The 19,777-nt window shown below is 34.5% G+C and overlaps 1 protein-coding gene across 1 annotated transcript; it reads right to left on the minus strand.

Moving 5' to 3' along the window:
* Nucleotides 1-3,380: 3,380 nt before the first annotated feature.
* Nucleotides 3,381-19,462, minus strand: LOC131052807 (cytochrome P450 71AU50-like). The gene is made up of 3 exons (XM_059222117.1): nt 19,313-19,462; nt 4,071-5,018; nt 3,381-3,992 (listed from the first exon to the last, which is right to left on the minus strand). Exons 1-3 carry the CDS (start codon nt 19,460-19,462, stop codon nt 3,381-3,383), a joined length of 1,710 nt encoding a protein of 569 aa, XP_059078100.1.
* Nucleotides 19,463-19,777: the final 315 nt, after the last annotated feature.

Genomic DNA, 19,777 nt, shown 5'->3' on the forward strand with positions numbered 1-19,777 from the left:
GAATGAGCCGAGCGTGTCCATCAGTCGGCCAAGCTGAAAATATATCCTCAAAATTTTGGGCAATGTAGAAAATTTCAGGCGTCAGACATAGACAAATCTGGTGGGCATTATTAAAATAATAATTAGCATTTTAGTAATGGTCTGATCTACAAAAGTATCTCTTAGCCTTCTTTACCATTTTAACATGGTATTACAGCATGGCAAATATCTATGCGTAAAGAAGTTTGGGAGGAAAGAGTCAGCATTTTATGTCTTTCAGATAAAGTTGAAACAGAAAAATAATTCATTTTTGAATGTAACGCTTTCAAGGTCAGTAGGGACAGTTATGAAAACACTCTTGCGGACAGCTCTTGGGATAATTTATTCAGTGAGAGGTTTGTAGAAAAGCTAAGGGCTCTCATCATCATGCTGCACAAAAAAAGAGTTTATAATGCAGAAATTGATTTTGGAAGGGGTCTGTCCCTTAGGCTATATTTAGCCTCACAGACCTTAAAATAATAATTTCTTCTTCTTCTATGTGTTGGATGAAGATGCTCTAGTTTGGCTTTCAATTGTATATTATTACTGAGCACTTGAAGATGATGTAGATTCGCTTTTAACTATAGAAGCCTCCTAGCATGGATTGAGTTTGATATAAGGATTTATAAGTTAAATTTTGGAGAGCATCTTGGTGTTAAAAGTACACAACTGGCACTATCTAAAAGGAGGACAAAATAATGGAGCTGGGGTTTGTATCGCCCATGAATTGCTAAGTGTGAAGAATGGGAGGCTAGTAAGGAATGAAGGAGGAGGGGATTTATAAGTGGAAATATTTTTGTTTCATTTGAGTCATTGACATAAAAATATGAGTATTAATCAAGCATGTGCTTGTAATAGCAAAGCGAATGGCATTGGAAAGGGTCTGTTGAGTGGTATTGATTTTCATATGAAATTAAATGAAATGCAATGTTCAAAATTCATTAAAAAGTTTTATCTCTTTCTTAATACTTTTAAATATTAATTTATAACCAAGTGCCATAGAAGGTTTGGTTGATAAGAAGAAAAATTACAATAGAGCTGGAAGTTGAAAATATTCTTGTCAATATTTAGAGAAATTTTGGGGAGTAAGAATACTCTTATACATGGAGAAGATGGTTTATAAGGATAGTTTGTGTTAATTAGGATTTTGGAGATTGTAGTATTTCTTTTGATGCTACCTTCATAGTGTAAGGAGTAGCAATTGACTAATTGGAGGTTTGAGAAAATGGAGGTATGTCTTTTATCATCTAGGCACTCAGGATTGATTTGTTGCATGATAATCATTTTTCCTATTTGTGTTCCTTAGAAAAAGGGGCTTCGATTTTCATATGGGTGCACTTGATGTATCTATAGTGGTTGAGGTTCTTACGTATAGTAGATGATGGATTTCTTCCACAACATTGGAGGAGGGATTTGACACACTCACGTGAGATTTTTCTCTCATGTGCAAAATCAATGAGGGATTTAGACACACTCAGAGAAGATGTGGGCTTTTAGAGGAAATTTGTTCTCTCATTGTGGAAGGAGGATGCAGACAATTGATCTGCTTTCATATTGTATAGTGTTTTGTAGGTTCTATAGTTAGGAGATCCACTAATGGAGCAAGTTTGGTGTTTTCTAGGTGAGTGAGGAGGATTAGCGAAAGTGTTTCATCAAAGCCTCTAGAAGGGTTGTGTTCAACTGTTGCAATGTTCCACCATTGATTACATTGATATAATAAGGTGGTTAATATTGGTAAATATTAAATCATTCTAGGCTAGTTTAGAAAAAATAAATTATAATGTTAGTTAATCACTAGTAATTAAAATGATTAGTTTTGGGTAGATATATTCTTGTAGGTTAGTTCTATATTGGAAAATAAGGCTATAAAAGCCATAAAAATGTAATGCAAAATTATTGAATTAATATCACTAATATTTTATATGTTATTTTATTTATATAATAATGGTTTGATCTACAAAATTGTTGTTGGCTTCTAACAGGTTAACAATATCCACTATCCACATATGTGACTTGTGGTTTCAATAAAAAATATTTTTAGTTAAACATATTTTTACTATAACCACAACGCTAGAAACACTTTTGTTGGCCAAAAGTGTGAAACAAGTTTGGACTTGCACCATACACCATTGAATTAAAAATAAATTCATTTTTTCCTACCAAAAATGTGACCTAAGAATTTAACCTATTCTCTAAGTGAATAGCTAATTTGAGAAGGAAATGGTCTCCATTCTCCTCCATTTTAATCTGTCCTTGATCTTAGCTTTTTCTTTTATTGTGAAAAGCATTTAGATATCTTAAAATAGAAGCTCATGAGGTGAGAATAGAAAATATGTCATTTTTAAGGTGTTGGTTTCAACTGAAAATGCACCTTGTTACAATGTATTTTTGTTAGGTCATATGCCTATCTAAAAACGTGTATTCATGAAGGATATGCATAAGTAAGATGACATTATTAAAACACTAACTTTGTGGCTTTAAAACTTGTAGCCTCCAAGTTCAAAGTCTTTTATCCTAGCAACTATGCAATGCACTTATCTCAATCAATTTATGCCCAAACTTTATCTTTAAGAGATCATTTCCAGACTTTCTCGATACACAAAATATAACATCAGGTTTTAATTTTTCAAATTTTAAGAGTGGATAAAATACTCACTAATGTGGATCCTTTTGCATTTGACAAACATTTAAGGTTGCAAGATTTATTTATCATTACTTGTACTATAAATTCTTTCAAGAACATGAATAATAATGTCCTCTTTTCATTCCCACATAATATTTCTTAAAGAAGACCTTACAAACCCCATCTTATATTACTTTTCTTTAACTAAACATCATCTTCTGTATCAAACCTTGACTTTGAAGAGATATTTTAAAGAGAGATAAAACTATCTTTAAATTTAAAAAAAGAGTTTTGCTTCTTGTTCACTATCAAGATTATTTTTAAAAATATTACCAAAAATCATACAACTCTCCTTCTCACAGTTTTCTTTTTACTCTAAAAGTGATTTCTTTTTCCCTATAAAATTTAAATTCAGCTAATAATTAATTTTCCTCTAAGACTTTCATAACGTGTCTTACATTTGTTTTACCTACTTTAATACCACTATAAAAGCAAAGATCAAATACAATGTAAAACTAATGAAAGTTTATATACAAAGAGTAAAACAACACAAACTATATTTAGATTTTATATTTTGATGACAATATTATATGACTGTTGTAGATACCTGCATACTTTTAACAACATTTCTCCCACAGAAACTCAACTCGCTACTAATTATCCAACACAAACAAATAAATTATTAAACTAACACTACTATTTACTACAAACTAACATCTCAGCTTATAAACACACTTTGTTAAATCGGATATTCAGCTGTGAGCTTCCATGAAGGGCGGACAAACAGTGGATTATTTCTGGGAACAGTTAATCCAAACTCTTCCGCCATATCCACCTCGCCCTCAACAGTCCAGTCAAAGCAATGAAGCAGCTGAGCAAGTGCCAACTCAACAACAGAAATACCCAGGGAAATCCCAGGGCATCCTCTTCTTCCTGTTCCGAACGGCAGCAAATCAAAGTTCTGACCTCTCACATCCTTATTACTGCCCATAAACCATTCGGGCTTGAACAGATGAGCATCTTGCCAAACATTTTCATCCCTTCCCATTGCCCACACATTCACAAACAACCTCGTCTTTGGCGGAATGAAATATCCTCCCACGCTGCACCCTTCCATCGATTCGTGCGGAATGAGCAGAGGAAACGGCGGATGAAGTCGAAATGTTTCCTTCACCACGCATCGCAAGTAGTCGAAGCTCATGACGTCACTCTCCTTTACTCTGCGCTCTCTGCCTATTGCAGATTCAATCTCTTTCTGTGCTCGAGCCAGCGTTTCAGGATTTCTCAGCAGCTCACTCATTGCCCATTCTACTGTTGTCGACGATGTTTCTATCGCCGCAGCTAACATGTCCTGCACAATTTCCTTCCCTTCTTGAGTAAATACATAATAGCATATTTCAAAGCTGGTCCGTGAGCTTCTAAAACTTACGAAGATGATTGCTTTTATGTTGACCCGTGAGATTGTTTGGCCCTCCGTTTCCGCCATGTCGAGCATCACGTCTACCAAATCTTTAACACGACCTTCTTCCTTGGGATTTCCTTTGTACAATCTAAGACGAACGTGCTGGTCGATTACTTTCTCAGCAAATGCATCGAATATTTTGTGAACGGCCTGCATGCGACGACGGATTCCTTGCAAGTCGAGCCAGTCGAGATAAGGAATGAAATCACCAACGCAAAATGCACCGGCCACAGCGAACATCTCGTCAACCATTTGTTTGAAGCCAAGCCCTCCACTCAATTCGTTGTCGGAATAGGTTCTGCTGGAAAACATTCTGCAGGTAATATTTTGAGTAAGGGAGGAGAGCCTCTTCTTCACATCCACACACCGCTCTCCGCGACCGCTTTCCTGCCAGATGGAAGCGATCATGGCAGACACTTCTTCCTCTCTCACGAATCTGAAAGAATCGATTCTTTTCACTGTGAGTAGCTCCACCATCAACAGCTTTCTAATGTGTCTCCAGTATGCTCCAAAGGGGCCATACGCCACGTCTTTATGATCATAGCATATGTGTTTCCCATGTGCACAGTTTGGTCTGGTTGCAAAGACCAAATCGTGCGTTTTGAGGAATTCTTTAGCCATGGCAGGAGAAGACACCACAACAGTGGGGACGGAGCCCAAGCGAAGGAACACAATGATTCCGTATTTCTTTGCCAGAGCCGCGAGAGCCTGATGAGGAAGATTTCCCAAGAGATGGAGACTTCCTATGACAGGCCATGGTCGTGGTCCTGGAGGCAACTTCAATTTGCTGCCATTTCTCTTGAGCTTATACACAAAGCAATAGAGGGCAAAGAAGATCCCAAATCCTATGGTGACGGCCTCCTTCAGGGAGCAACTCAAGGATTCCATGCTATGAGGAAACGGAAAGTTGTGAGTCTGCAATGAATGGAAACCCATAAACAGTCCTTTTAATATCGTCCACAAGTTTTACCGCCTAGCACGACACAATCTATTAATGACAGCCATGATACCGATTACGTACCATAAACAAGCAAAAAAACATAAAGTTAAATAGATATGAGAATAGCAGAAATGGTTTTCAATAATTACAAATAATATATGATAATGATAATTAATTCTAGATCGAGAATTTGTTCCACCCACCTGATCTCGTCAGATTTTCCAATTTATATAAAATAGGAAAAGTATGTTCACCATTGTCGAAAAATGTTTTTAGGGGTCCAGTTGTAGACATTTTCAGGTACAAACGTTTTCCACATGAAGGAGAAAATTATTACTTACTACTGAAAACTTATAAAAAGATAATAAAAATTCATTTACGAATTTAAAATTTAATATATTTCTCATCAGAGAACAAAAGTAGTTAGAGTGGAGAAGCTTGGATTATAAATTTCCGAGCTATTGATTTGTATCATGTTATGCATTAGCAAATGGATTCATAATATACTTAATATCATCATTCTTAATAATATTTTATTTTATTTCATTTTTTATCAATTAGTAACAAAATTGTGTAATAGAATTATAAATATTTATATACATCCATTGTTTAATAATATATTTAAATTCTGTTATTAGATTGAGTAAATATTATGAATGCGTTTATTTTAAAAAATTTAGATGATTTTATAAGAAAGAATTTTGAAAGATTATAATTTATTAACATTAATGATCACATCCAAATATATTTAAGAATGATATATCAAGTATTGACTGTAAGAAGGAAAAAATTTATAACTATCTTAAATGATATACTTTTCGAATAAAATTGCTTTAAGTCATATTATGTAAAAAATAACACAAAAATGCAATATTTTTTATAATTAAGAGAAATAATAGATTTCCTATTTTATTTACTATTGTATCATTTGTAAAGAAAAATAATTTTGATAAACTTGTACATTAGTAGTAGTGTCTCTAGAATATGAAAAAATACAATAATGGAAAGCAAAGAGAAGACATATTATTTTGCCAAGATTCAAGAGGAGTTTTTGACATACTTTAAATATGTTTTTGTAGTGTGTATTAAATGCTTGAGCACTACATTGTCAATGAAATGAAACGATTTTTTTTTTTTTTTAATCATGCTTTGAAGCATTTAGTTTAATATAGTATTGCATTTCATTTTTTAATCTCAATGAAAAATAGTTTATATGACTTTAAGTTTTAAACACTATTCTATAAACTTTAGTCAAAATTTTATATTGTACTTGCAATAAAAGTATATTTGAAATTTGCTTAATCAGAAAGTTGTGAAGAAATGACCTCTTTAGTGCTTGTTTTGCAATAATTTATGGGGTGTTATTCTTATTTAAAGCATCGATCCCAAATATATTACCTTTAGTTATGTAATCCTTTTTCTTTTAATTATATTTTCTCTCAAATGTAATTAATAGTTCTTTTTATCATTTAAGTTGGAAAACATTAATAAAAAATGAATTAGTTATTAGTAATATTTTATTATAATATTAGATTAATTTTTATATACACATTTATTCATCTTGTAACAAATAATTGTAATTGTTTATATACCAGTTTCACAAAATTTTAATTTGATTGATTTACACAAACAATGATAATAAATGTAAATTAGTTGTTAGACTTTACCCTTATCAATATTCATTACAAAACAAGGAATCTATAAACATAGAGAAGAGTGCAAGATAAAAAAATTAAACAAATATGTTTTTATAAATAGGTCTTTAATAATTTAATTTAAAAGAAAAAGAAAAAAATGTTATATGTAATAAAATATATCTTACATTTTAAATTACTTTTGAGGTATTTTGTTATATGAATATGTAAATTAGAGTTTCAATAAGTGAGTGTTTCATATTTTGTTTCCATATTATGGATTAGATGACATGTTAAGGCTGCAAGATTGGGTAGTTTGATAAGATCCCCAGATCTTGTCTGCATTAATGGGTACTTTGAGAAACAAAAGGGAGAGTAGAGGAAGGTGGAACATAGGTATGTTGGTTAATAAGATTAGGCCCATTACTAGTATGGATGACATTACCATTACCATTATGTGTACCTAGGAATGGAAGGTATTATTGTTGGCATTAGTTGTTGGGTCTCAACTTGGATTTCAAGAGTGACATATCCAACCACTTCTGGACAACTAGATATGGCCATAGTGTTTTCATCCACTATGTGAGCTATGCTATGTAGAACATTCACACATTACAAATCACCTTATATCGACCTCCTTAGACTCTTATTCAAGTGGACTGCCTCTCTAGCCAAGTATTATATATTCAAAAAATATTGAATACCTTCCAATTCCTTGTGAATATTCTTTAAATGTTTGTTACAAACTTGGCTTCAAGGGTCATCCTCATCATGAGAATAATTAGGGGAATGGTGTTTAGGTATATTAGGCATTAGAGAAGATTCCTCATCTAAGTTTCTTGGTGGAAATAACTCAACATGTAACTTAGGCTCAACACTATTACTATTCAAAGCATGAGAAGCCAAGAGTCGGTAACTTCTTCTCATAGGAATTTATATTCAAAGAAATGGGTTATGAAACTCATAAGCAAGTATAAGCTCCACAAACACACATTTGTTCCTAGAAATAAATAGAGGAAGACTAGAATAAAAGGGAATTTGGTTTATGTTTTTAATGCTTTGGTTTGTCTCATGAATTTATTGTAAATGTAGTATGAAATGAAAATAATGCAACTAAAACCAAATAATTAAGTGATATTCAATGATATCAATGACATAATTGATTAACCAATTGATTAAATAATATGAAATAGAAATGTGATCAATTGACTAATTAATGGAGAAATTTATGAGATGATGATATTATGATTAATTAACCAATGGAAGCACATATGCAATAAATTTTAAAAATATTTACAAGAATGGACTAATTAAATTTAATATATATGAACGTAAATATAAGAAGTTATGCAAGCATAAGACATGTTGGGTTCATTAAAATGATATGTGTGGAATTGGGTCTCCTATTCTATGGATGCAAGCTAAGATCTCAATTTTCCACACATGACCATTAGAGACCATAAATAGGTTCAACTAAAGCCCTAATAGAAGGATTGAACACTTCGTGTCTATGGTCCATTTTTGGGGTTTTGCAATGGAATTGAGATGAATGCATGTATGATGTAGATTTAATGATATAAAAATGATGAATTTGCACAATAAAAGTAAATTGAAAATAAAAAGGTAAAAATATTAGAATAGATCTAAAAATAAAACATATAAAGGAACCTAGATCTACAATCTGAGCTTGAAAGTACCAAAATGGTGTGTTGGATACCCCAATATAGGTGTCCTTGAAAATATAAAGGAGCATAATTGTAGTCAAGAGATCTTATAGGTTCGTCTCTCAAAAAGTCAACCAAAACTAGTTTGACACTTGTGTTGAGTGTCCTAGCCTAGGTTTTTTTGCATGTTTAAAAGTCATCACAATCTATGACAATTTTTTTGCACTCTTGTAACCCTTCTTCCATTAGATATGAACCTGCACAAAAAAAAAAATGAGGAAGAAATGTTATGTTGTATAAGGGCTTGCCTAAGTCAAACCATATGTTTGTGTTTCCACCTCCACAATAGTTATGAATGATGTAAAAGAGAGATTTTTCTATGGAGGATAGAGGTTAAACAATAATGAAAATTATTGAATTGACAAATATTACCTCAAATATGAAACCCTTAGCATGAAGTCTTGCATAAGGCTTGATGTTTCTAGAAGATAAAAAATGCATTATTTCATCATGGAGATATACACTGTGATTGATCATGATTGTTATAAAATGTTATATGCTTGAATTATTTTCTTCTTGATTGCATATCTATTCTCATCCGACTCAAGTATGATTAACTGAATGTGAATTACATATATTATATGGTGATAGTGTTTGAAATGAAAGATGGAGTTGTATTTATATGAAACTTACACATTTTAGGATTTAAATTTTTGGGAAGGTAAACATCAAATGAAAAATTCTTGCTACTTATAAATCTAACATTCATATTTCAAAATTTAGTGCCAAAATACCTAGATACGAGAACTTGATGCTATAATCCTAGCATGTTAGGCTAGGAAAAAGGTCGTGAATTTTGGGAAATCACCAGTTTAACAAAAATAGTCTTGAAACTAATCACAATTAGGCAAAAATAAGGTATGCATAAGGAATACATGCCAAAGTGGGTCCAAACTAAGTGTGAAATTGTACAGAGACAATTTATGACACTGTACAATCTTAGCATCATCACATCCCCTTTTTTAAATTAAAAAATAATATATCAATAAAATATCCAAAAAAAAGTTAAAAATACAAAAAATCGTAAGGAAAAATAATTTGTCCAAAGGTGAAAACCACTTTAGTGGTGCCTTGGGCAAGTACCATGGTGAAAAAATGGTTACAGGAGCCATGTGTAGTAGCCCCTTCTCCACCATCTCTTAGAACATTATCTTCCCCACCACTATCACTCCTATCATCTTATTCATAAGAAAGCTATCATTGCTTTATTGCTAATTGATCATGTTGCAATTTATCCTATGCAACGATCTCCCTTGTCCACTTTAACCCTTTCATTGGATATGGAAGCTACACCTGAATTGTGTCTAAAATAGGTCCTTGGACATACTTAGTGTTCAATTCATCAGTATTCAACTCTACAAACTATCAGAAGAGAAATCCCTTAGCTTGATGGAACAAATTATGGGATATGGAAAATTTGAATGGAGAATCATCTTAGATGTCTTGGCAAGGATATTTGGGAGATCATTAAGAAAGGATACACACCTTATGATCCATCATCTGGCAATCCTGCTCTTGCAGACTTGGATAAGAATATTGAAAATGATTGTAGAGCTAGAGAAGCCCTCTTGTGTGCACTTATTGATCAGTAGATCATGGGATTAACTGATAAATCATTGACAAAGTTTATGTGGGATAAAATGCAAACTCTAAATGAAGGCGATCCTACTATCAAAATTGCTAAACTTAATGGTTACCGGGTAAGATATTAAAACTTGAAGATGGAAGATAATGAAAGAATTGTTGTGTTTATGGAAAGAGTAAATGAGATTGTTATGGGAATTCAATGTTGTGGAGGATTTGTGAGTGAAGATGAAATAGTTTCCAAAGTCTTGAGAGCCCTTCCACCAGCTTACAAGATGAAGGCAACTGCAATTAATGAGTTGAGAATAATGGAAAACTCTTTAATTAATAGAGACATTTTGATTGGGAAATTATCTGCTTCTGAGCTTGAAGAATTTGGATCTTCTGGAGCTATAAAGTCTGAACCTGCTTTTCATGCATTATCGTCATCGTCATCATCTACCGACAAAAGTGATTGGAAAGTCCTAAATGCAAAAGAATTGGAAGACATGAGGAAAGAACATGAAGAATTTGAGCAACTTGAAGCCTTATTTGCTAGAAGATTACCTAAAGGTCCAATAGGAAGTAAGTATGAAGGAAAAGCACCTTTTAAATGTTTTTCATGTAATAAGATTGGTCATTTTGCATCTAGATGTCTTGGAAGGAATGCAAGGTTTGAGAAAAGAGTTAAGAAATCATTTAAGCCTAACCAGAATAGATATAGATTCAAGAAAAGTAAACAATGCTACATAGTGGATGAGGAAGGAGTAAGTGATGACTCTGGAGATGAATCGACAAAAGATTCTGCTAGTGGATTCGACAATGGAAAAGAATGGGTGTTTTATACTTTAAAGGAAGGTGAACCAAAACCGGCTATCAAAAATGAAGAAAAGGCCCTAGCAGCAAAAGTTGAAGATAAGGATGAATGGGTAATTGATAGTGGATGCTCACATCATATGACTAGAGATAAAGGGAAATTTCTGTCCCTGCAAGAATACAATGGGGGTCAAGTTAGATTTGGAGATGACAAAGCATGTATGATAAAAGGTGGAGGTATTATTTCTTTGGATGGAAAGCATAACACTGATAATGTCTATTATGTAGAAGGTTTAAAGCATAATATTTTCAGTGTTGGTCAATTGGTAGACAAGGGTTTCCAACTTCGGTTTAAAGATAGAAAATGCAAAATCATTAACAAGACTGGTTTGGAGATTACAACCAGTATTCAGACTGGAGGTAATATCTTTCACTTGAACACTACTAGTAAGACATGTTTGATTGCTCATATTGATGAGAGTTGGTTATGGCATAAGACTTTGTGTCATGTTAATTTTGATTGTATTGTTAAGACTAGTTTAACTAAGGTAGTTAGAGATATACCTAAGATTATGAAGCCTCATAATCCAGTATGTAATGAATGTCAAATGGGAAAGCAAGTTAAAAGTTATTTTAAGAGAATACATGATCAATCTAATGATGTACTTTATTTGATTCACACTGACTTATGTGGTCTAACAAGGACTAGAAGCTTTCAAGGTGATAGGTATTTCATGTTGATTATTGATGACTATTCTAGAATGATGTGGGTGACTTTTCTTAGGGAGAAGTTTGAAGCCTTTGAGAAATTCAAGATCTTTAAAGAAAAGGTTGAAACAGAAACTGGATTGAAAATCAAATTTCTAAGATCAGATCATGGCAGTGAGTTCACTTCTCATGAATTTAACAGTTATTGTGAGACAAATGGAATCAGGAGATAGTTATCTACACCTCAGACTCTTCAATAGAATGGAGTAGTGGAAAGAAAGAACAAAACCATTTTGGATGCAGCAAGATCTATGATGATGGAAGCCAAATTGCCTCATATCTACTGGAGAGAAGCAGTGAGTACAACAGTCTACACATTCAATAGAGTTCCCATCAAAGGTGAAACCGGTAAGACCCCTTATAAATTATGGTTTGGACATACACCTACTGTTAAATATTTCAGAATTTTTGGAAGTAAATGCTATATCCAAAGAGATGATTCAATTGGAAAGTTTGATCCTAGATGTGATGAAGGGATATTTCTTGGTTATTCAATTCAAAGAAAATCATATAGATGTTATAAAAAAAGATTGCAAAAAATTGTGGAGAGTGATAATGTGAAAGTGGATGAGCAATACATAAATCATTTTATATCATATGATATGGAATCGATAGTGGAAATGATCATAACTAAACCAGAAATACCTCAACTGATACAGGAAACTGAGACAGTTACACCGACACAATCAGAAAATTCAACCATGATTGATGATCAGAGCAGTGAACCTAAAGTTCAGAAGACACCAAGGTATGTAAGATTAAATCATTCTGAAGATCAAATCATTGGAGATAGAAACAAGGGAGTTATGACAAGAAGAAGACTATCAAATGAAGAGGTATGTCTTATTTCTCAAATTGAGCCGGCATATGTTATTGAAGCCTATAAGGATAAACATTGGTTAAAAGCTATGGAAGATGAATTAGATCAGATAGAGAAAAATGAGTCTTGGTCTTTAGTTCCCTGACCTAAAAGTAAGAATGTTATTGGAACTAAATAGATTTTTAGGAATAAACTAAATGAGGATGGTCAAGTTGTAAGAAACAAGGATAGATTGGTTTGGAAAGGATATTCTCAAATGGAAGGAATTGATTATGGTGAGACATTTGCACTTGTAGCTAGAATTGAAGCTGTTAGACTATTTCTTGCCTATGCAACTTATAAGAACTATAAGGTTTATCAAATGTATGTTAAATGTGCATTTTTGAATGGTGAACTTGAGAAAGAAGTATACATTGAGCAACCTAATGGATTTTCACTTACAAATGATAAAGATGTGGTTTACAGATTGAAGAAAGCTTTATATGGATTGAAACAAGCTCTTAGAGCTTGGTATGCAAGGTTGGATAAATATCTTTTGAAGCTTGGTTTTACTAAAGGCAGTGCTGATAGTAATTTATATTATAAGATCATTGATAATAATATTTTGATTATTGACGTAATTGTTTATGATATCATTTTTGGAGGAGAAGATAAATTGTGCATGAAATTTGCTAACAATATGCAGAATGAATTTGAAATGTCCATGATTGGTGAGATAAGATTTTTCTTAGGTTTGCAATTACTCAAACTGACTAAGGCATTTTTATCTGTCAAACTAAGTATCTGAGGGAATTGTTGAAGACATTTGGTATGGATAATTCCAAACTGATAAGTACTCATATGGTGACAAGTGAGAAATTATCTATCAAGGATACTTCTACACTGGTAAATTTGACAAGGTATAAGTCTATGATTTGTAGTCTATTATATCTAACTTAGACTAGACCAGATATTATGAATGCAATAAGTATTGTTTCAAGATATCAAAGTAATCCTAAAGAAAATCATGAATGTGCAGTAAAGAGGATATTCCGGTATTTGCAAGGAACAACATAATATGGTTTATGGTATTCTAAAAATGATGATTTCACTTTATGTGCATATACTGACTCAGATTGGGCAGGAGATACTGATGACAGGAAGAGCACTTCTGGTGGAGCTTTCTTTCTTGGAAAGAAATTGGTTTCATGGATCAGCAAAAAGAAGTCATGCATTTCTTTATCTACTGCAGAAGCTGAGTATGTTGCAGCAACAACTAATTGCACTCAAGTCTTATGGATGAAGAAAATGTCGAAGGATATCAAGGTAAATTATAGTGAACCGGTAGTTATCTACTGTGATAACTCTGCAGCTATTGACATGTCTAAAAATCCGGTATTTCACTCTAAGACTAAGCATATATCAATAAAGTATTACTTTCTGAAGGACAACGTAGAAGGAAAGGAAGTCAAATTGGTTTATGTGAACACTAAAGAACAAATTACAGATATATTCACCAAACCGTTGTCTAAGGAATCATTTGAGTATTTGAGAGATAAGTTAGGGGTTTCTGCCCCTCCAGTAGAGACTTGATTGATGCAGTTTGTCATCAGTCCGACATGCATTATTAGAGATATTATTCATTTCGGCACTGATGAGTGGTGCTACTACTCAGGGGGAGTAGTTAGCTTTGAGATAGAGAGGTTTATATTCTTGCTTTGATATTTTTGTTAGATTTATGGCATTGATGTCAAAGGGGGAGAGATAGTGATGTAAAAAAAAAAATTCAGAGCCTTACAGAGATATCATTCACAGGGGGAGAGCTATTGATATTTAGGAGATTGTTAGTTGTCTTCCACAGGGGGAGACTTGTTTGGCATCTTTTTGGTACTTAGATGTTTTTCACATCTAGTGTTGCCATCAATGCCAAAGGGGGGATTGTTGGCATTATGGATGAATTGATTATGTGTTGCATTGATATTTTATCATTGATGTCAACACTAGCTGTTATGGTTGGTTACTGAAAGATAGGTTTTGGTTATCGGTAGAAGATCTAGTGTTACCGACAGAAGAGACTATCTGTTGGACACTTCCGACATGTTTGGATTAGTGAAGTATGTTTGATTTCATGTTATACATGGTCCTTGAGCATGTTTTGGTCAGAAGGTATTGACTTGGTAATCGGATGCTATCATACACTCTTGTAAACCCTTACCGACATTGGTTTAAGGCTTTACCAATAGAGCTCTCATTGAGGAATCTTGACAGGATGCATAATTGGTGTTGGTGCAACTCCTAGATGGATTTCAAGGTGTTGAAGATGTTCTTTGATCGTGCTTCAACTTCTTGAAGACATTGCTTTGGCATGGTGGACCCATAATAGGTCCTATACCTATCTAGGTTATGGACCGATATCATGCTAACTTGTACTCTACACATTACCAGGATGTTTTGGGATGTTTTATTGATTGGTTATTGTTGTTTTGGTCTTAAGCCAACATGGCATATCATTGTAATATGGAATTATGTAATGATCTTATTGTAATATCTTTTAGGTGGCCAACCTAATTGGTTTAGGCCTTAGGGTTGGTATAAAATGATGTAAGATCTCATTGTAGATCATGGTATGAGAATAGAATAAGTGTTCGTGGTCTTGAATTGCAATACCATATGTGAAGGAGATTTGGTTGATCATAGGTGATCGGATTGGGATTAAGGAAGAGGTCAAAGGCCTCCAGTATTGAACTTAACCAGGACTATAATCAGGCATGGTAGACACTATCTCTGACAGTTCACTCTATTAGATTGTTGTCCATTTATCTTGAGATGGTTATTGCCTCTCTGTAGTCAGTGAGACTCTTTTGTAATGAGCAATACGCTCTAGGCAGTGTGCCTTCCTGCATGTGCAGGCTCCTCATTGTAACACATACTTTTTGTTGAAGTATCATCTGACTATGGGTAGGCTTCCCACCATGGTTTTTCCCATTCCGGGTTTTCAACATACAAATCATGGTGTTATGTGGTATGGTTGCTTTGCATTGATTACTTGTTTAATTGTTAAGTTGCATTGTTTACTGGTATCTGTTTCTTCTTTATCGGTACTTAATCTGGTTAAAGGTTATTAAGTAGATTAAATGTTAATCTGTTAACAACTAATTCACCACCCCCTCTCAGTTGTTCACCAGTTATCCTAACACACATATATTTCACTGGAATTTTATACCTCATGTCATCCCATCATTTATACCATAACAAAAAATAGATCTCCACACTGTATCATATCATTCCATCCCATCTGATACCAAACATCATCTAGAATAAACTTTGGAACTCTTCAAACTTATACTTAAACCAAAAAACCTTGCATGTAAACGTTACCAAATTTTGCGCATGCCAAAGTTAGTGCCCTAGTGAAGCCTAGCATTCATTCATTTTGAAAAGATCAAATCATGAACTAGGGAGAAATGTACTGTTTTTGTTTAACTTGTTTGCTTCATGTGCAGATATAGGAAAGTAAGACAATATGTGGGTTAAAATGTGGCTCCCATGAGGGTTGAGCTCAGCATGTTGTAGACCATAGAGATATTTATGCTCCATTGTAGATGAAATATCATGGCCTATTAAAACCTTCAAGCAAATTCATGTTGGCAAGTGTATCACCGAATCCCCTGTGTAGCTGATGAAAGGCCAAAAGAAGCTCAAAGAAAATGCAATTGGCCTGTGTAAAGTTTTTACTTGGGCACCAAGGAGGGTTTTAAAAGACTAGAGAACTTCCAAGCATTTTTCAGTCACTAGGTAGGAAGAACATTTATCCCACATTGGTCGTGGGGAGGAGCATTTTTGTATTTAAAGGTAAAGTCACATATATCTATAGTGTCGAAGCTTACGGGCTTTTGGCAAGAAGAGGTAGCTCGTGGCTTGGTAGACCCCGCACGCGCGCATATCTCAAGGCGACCCAAATTTAGCATCAGACCGTAAAGAAGAAGGTAAAGATTGAGCAGATTGATCATATCCAACGATCAGGCAAAAGATCTAATGGTTGTTTCTATGTCACAATGAAAATATGCACACCGAATTATCGCTGCAACTTGGCGACTAATGACATGGCAGAATAAAGAGTAAAGATCGACCATCAGATCAAGAGAGATCGAACGATGGAGTGACATTCTGGGGCTATCTGTGACTGTCACCGTACCGCGGTTAGGAAGTGCCCGGATCGAATACCCTCACAACAGGTGGCAGGCCACGTGGTGCCGAGGTGGACTTTGAGAAAATAATAAGTTTACACATGGTGATAGGTGGCGGTCTAGTGGCTGGAGACATGGCACGAATGGGCAACATTGAGCAGATCCTAGCTGCGATGAGTCCCGAAAGAGTTTCACCGACATAACAATATCGATGAAACTGGTAAGTAGCTCGCCCATGGAATATTTTGGCTGAAAGAATGAGATCCGACAAAGCAGGATGCGTGGCAGGCCTGACAGATAGGTGTTTCCCAGGTAAATCTCATGAGCCAATCAGAGGGTGACACACGTTGACACACAGCGCAAGAGAGAAGATTAGGCAGGGTTAAAGGTCGAGCAAGTTTAGGAAAGATCAATGGTAATTTGAAGGATCTAAGGGCCATCACTATACTGCTATAGAAAGAAGCTCACTAGTTATCATAGTGACTTGGTGACTAAGCATGTGCAGAAAAGGCAAAGGGGAGGTGAGCGGCTAAGAGGTTAAAGATCAAGAAGTTTGAGGGTAGATCAATGGCCATCGCTATACCACAAGATAAAAATGCTCGTTGGTTATCTCATGTGACTTGGTGACTGATGATGTGGCTGTCTAGGTGGTCAACCAGGTGGACTCATAACAAATAAGGATGCGCTACATGGTAGAGAGAAGATGAAGAACCAAGGCAGACCAAGGTTAAAGATCGAACATATTGATCACATCCAATGGTGATCGCACAGATCTGATGGTGGTCGTTAAGCTGCAAGCAAAAGTTGCTTGCCCAGTTATCGATGCGACTTACCAACAAGGTGGGTGCAGTCCAGATGGTGGTCCAGATGGTAGACAAAGTGGACCTGCAAGCAAATCAGAGGTTGACACATGGCAAAAAATCTATAGATGAGCGGATGTCTTGGTTCAACCTTGAACTTGAACTTCAAAATGGTTCAATGGTTCAAAATGCTTCAAAGTTCAGTGGTTCAATGCTTCAAAATGGTTCAATGAGTCAAAGTTCATTAGCATCACTTGTTCCCGTGGGCCCAAGAAAATAAAAGAAAATTAGTAGAGGTAAAAAGCAAGAAGGTTCCTGAAGATCTAGCAGTGGTCGCTATACCGCATGATGAAGATGTGCGGTGTTTATTCACCATGACTTGGTGAACAAGTAGTGGGGCCCACTAAGGAAGAAATTTGGAGGAAGAAATAAAGAACACCGATTAAGGTTGATCGGGTAGAAGAGCTTCATTCTGACAATGAGTCCAGGCCGTGCTAAGATGGTAGGGCAGGAACCCCAGAACCAGCCAGGATGTGACACATCGTCAGCCTGATAGAAAAGTAGGTGAAATGGAGTGTATCATCAGCCATCGGAATAGGTGTTTCAGTGCTAACCAGACGACCTAGTGAAGAAAAGCAATGCTAGTTAGAGTTAGAAGCCGAAAGTGGTGGCAGGCAAGGTAGTGTCCAAGGATCCATGCAAAATAAGAGGAAGTCATTCGGTTAATGTAGATGATTATTAAGCTCAGAGTAGTTTGCATGAGTCTTTTCTTGCAATCTTGAGGTAATAAGGATTGTTTTTGCGCACCACATGGGTCAACCTTTAGTTGACTAAGAATTTGAAATCAATTACCTAGCTTAAGAGAAAGTTTGCATGAGTTCTTTTTACATGTTTTGAAGTTGTCATGCCCAAAATTTAGGGCAAAAATGGGATAATTTTTATTTTTTTTAAAATCACAACTTAAAACATTAAATTAGCAAATAGGAGATGCTCTACATATTTTGTCTTAACTATGTTCGAGTTAACTCTAACCACTAGATCAAGTAAACGAAAATAATTTAAAAATTAAATGCGGAATACTACATGAGTTAATTTAATATCTCACCAAATTTAGTCAGAAGAATAATCAAATCAAAAACTCTTAAAAATAATTGATGAAGATAAAATTAATCTCCAATAACCATTATTTGTATTTTTTTTTTTCTCTTTTTGGAACTAATTAAATTAGTCCTAGCTCTTAGTCCATAAAAGTCAATATTTTATTTAAACATTAATTGATTTAAGATTAAACTAAATCGACAAAAGGGTCAATTGAATTTGTAATGAAAATATGCTCATTAAGGTTTACTCCCATAAACCTATATCCAGGTGAGCTAAAATTAATTTCCCATAGTCAAAAGAGCTCACCCTATTTTATTATAAATTATCAAAGGATTATACTTCTTAAGTAAGTTTAAATTAAACATTTATATTTCTTTTTAATAAACTCATAAGTTTATAAGGACATCACTAAAATGTAAAAACACCTAGTAAAAATATTTTACCTCCAAATATATATATATATATATAAACATACACACACACACACACACACACACACACACACACACACACACACACACACACACACACACACACACACACACACACACACACACACACACACACACACACACACACATACACATATATATATATATAAACTTAAATATATTCCACATTGAATAAATCAACTATGAAAACCTTAATTAAAAGGAATTCATTATAAAAATGCCCCTTTCACTCATTTTTGAATATACTTCTTTATTTTATTATTTTCATTCTACCTTAGCCCTAACCGGGCTAGGGTTTTATACTCTTTCTTGAACTATGCAGGGCCGAAGGTTTTTTTTGGATGGCGTCCAAGGCAGGGCACGCGAGGGAGGGAAGGGAGATGGCGGCGGGGTTCCCGTGAGTGGCGCCGCTCACTGTGGGATACCATAGTGGCGACGACCACTGTGGTCGACCACTGTGGTCGACCACTGTGGTCGACCACAGTGGCGGCCCTCGAGCCATTCACTGTGGATAGCCGCAGTGGCGGCACCCATTGTGGTTGTCCACTATGGACGCCCACAGTGGCACTGACCATGGCCGCCCACTATGCAAAGCACTGTGTTTGGCCCGCCGAAACCCCCCCCCATATTTCATTTACTCTTTTTTTTTTATATGCGTAGATTACTAAAAAAAGACATATATTATATAAAATATATATATATATATATATATGTATGTATATGTACATACATATATATATATATATGTACATATATATATATATGTACATATATATGTACATATGTACATATACATATACATATACATACACACACACACACACACACACACACATATATATATATATATATATGTACATATATATATATATGTACATATATATATATAT

Source organism: Cryptomeria japonica, chromosome 6 (genome assembly GCF_030272615.1).
Source record: "Cryptomeria japonica chromosome 6, Sugi_1.0, whole genome shotgun sequence".
NCBI classification, from domain to species: domain Eukaryota; kingdom Viridiplantae; phylum Streptophyta; class Pinopsida; order Cupressales; family Cupressaceae; genus Cryptomeria; species Cryptomeria japonica.

What these genes read in the sequence shown, in the direction of transcription:
- LOC131052807 (XM_059222117.1), bottom strand. Translation starts at nt 19,462, where the DNA reads ATGGTCAGTGCCACTGTGGGCGTCCATAGTGGACAACCACAATGGGTG. An exon ending in CAGTGGTCGTCGCCACTATG is followed by an intron (nt 5,019 to 19,312) that starts GTATCCCACAGT and finishes CATTCATTGCAG; the next exon opens with ACTCACAACTTTCCGTTTCC. An exon ending in ACATAAAAGCAATCATCTTC is followed by an intron (nt 3,993 to 4,070) that starts GTAAGTTTTAGA and finishes GAAATTGTGCAG; the next exon opens with GACATGTTAGCTGCGGCGAT.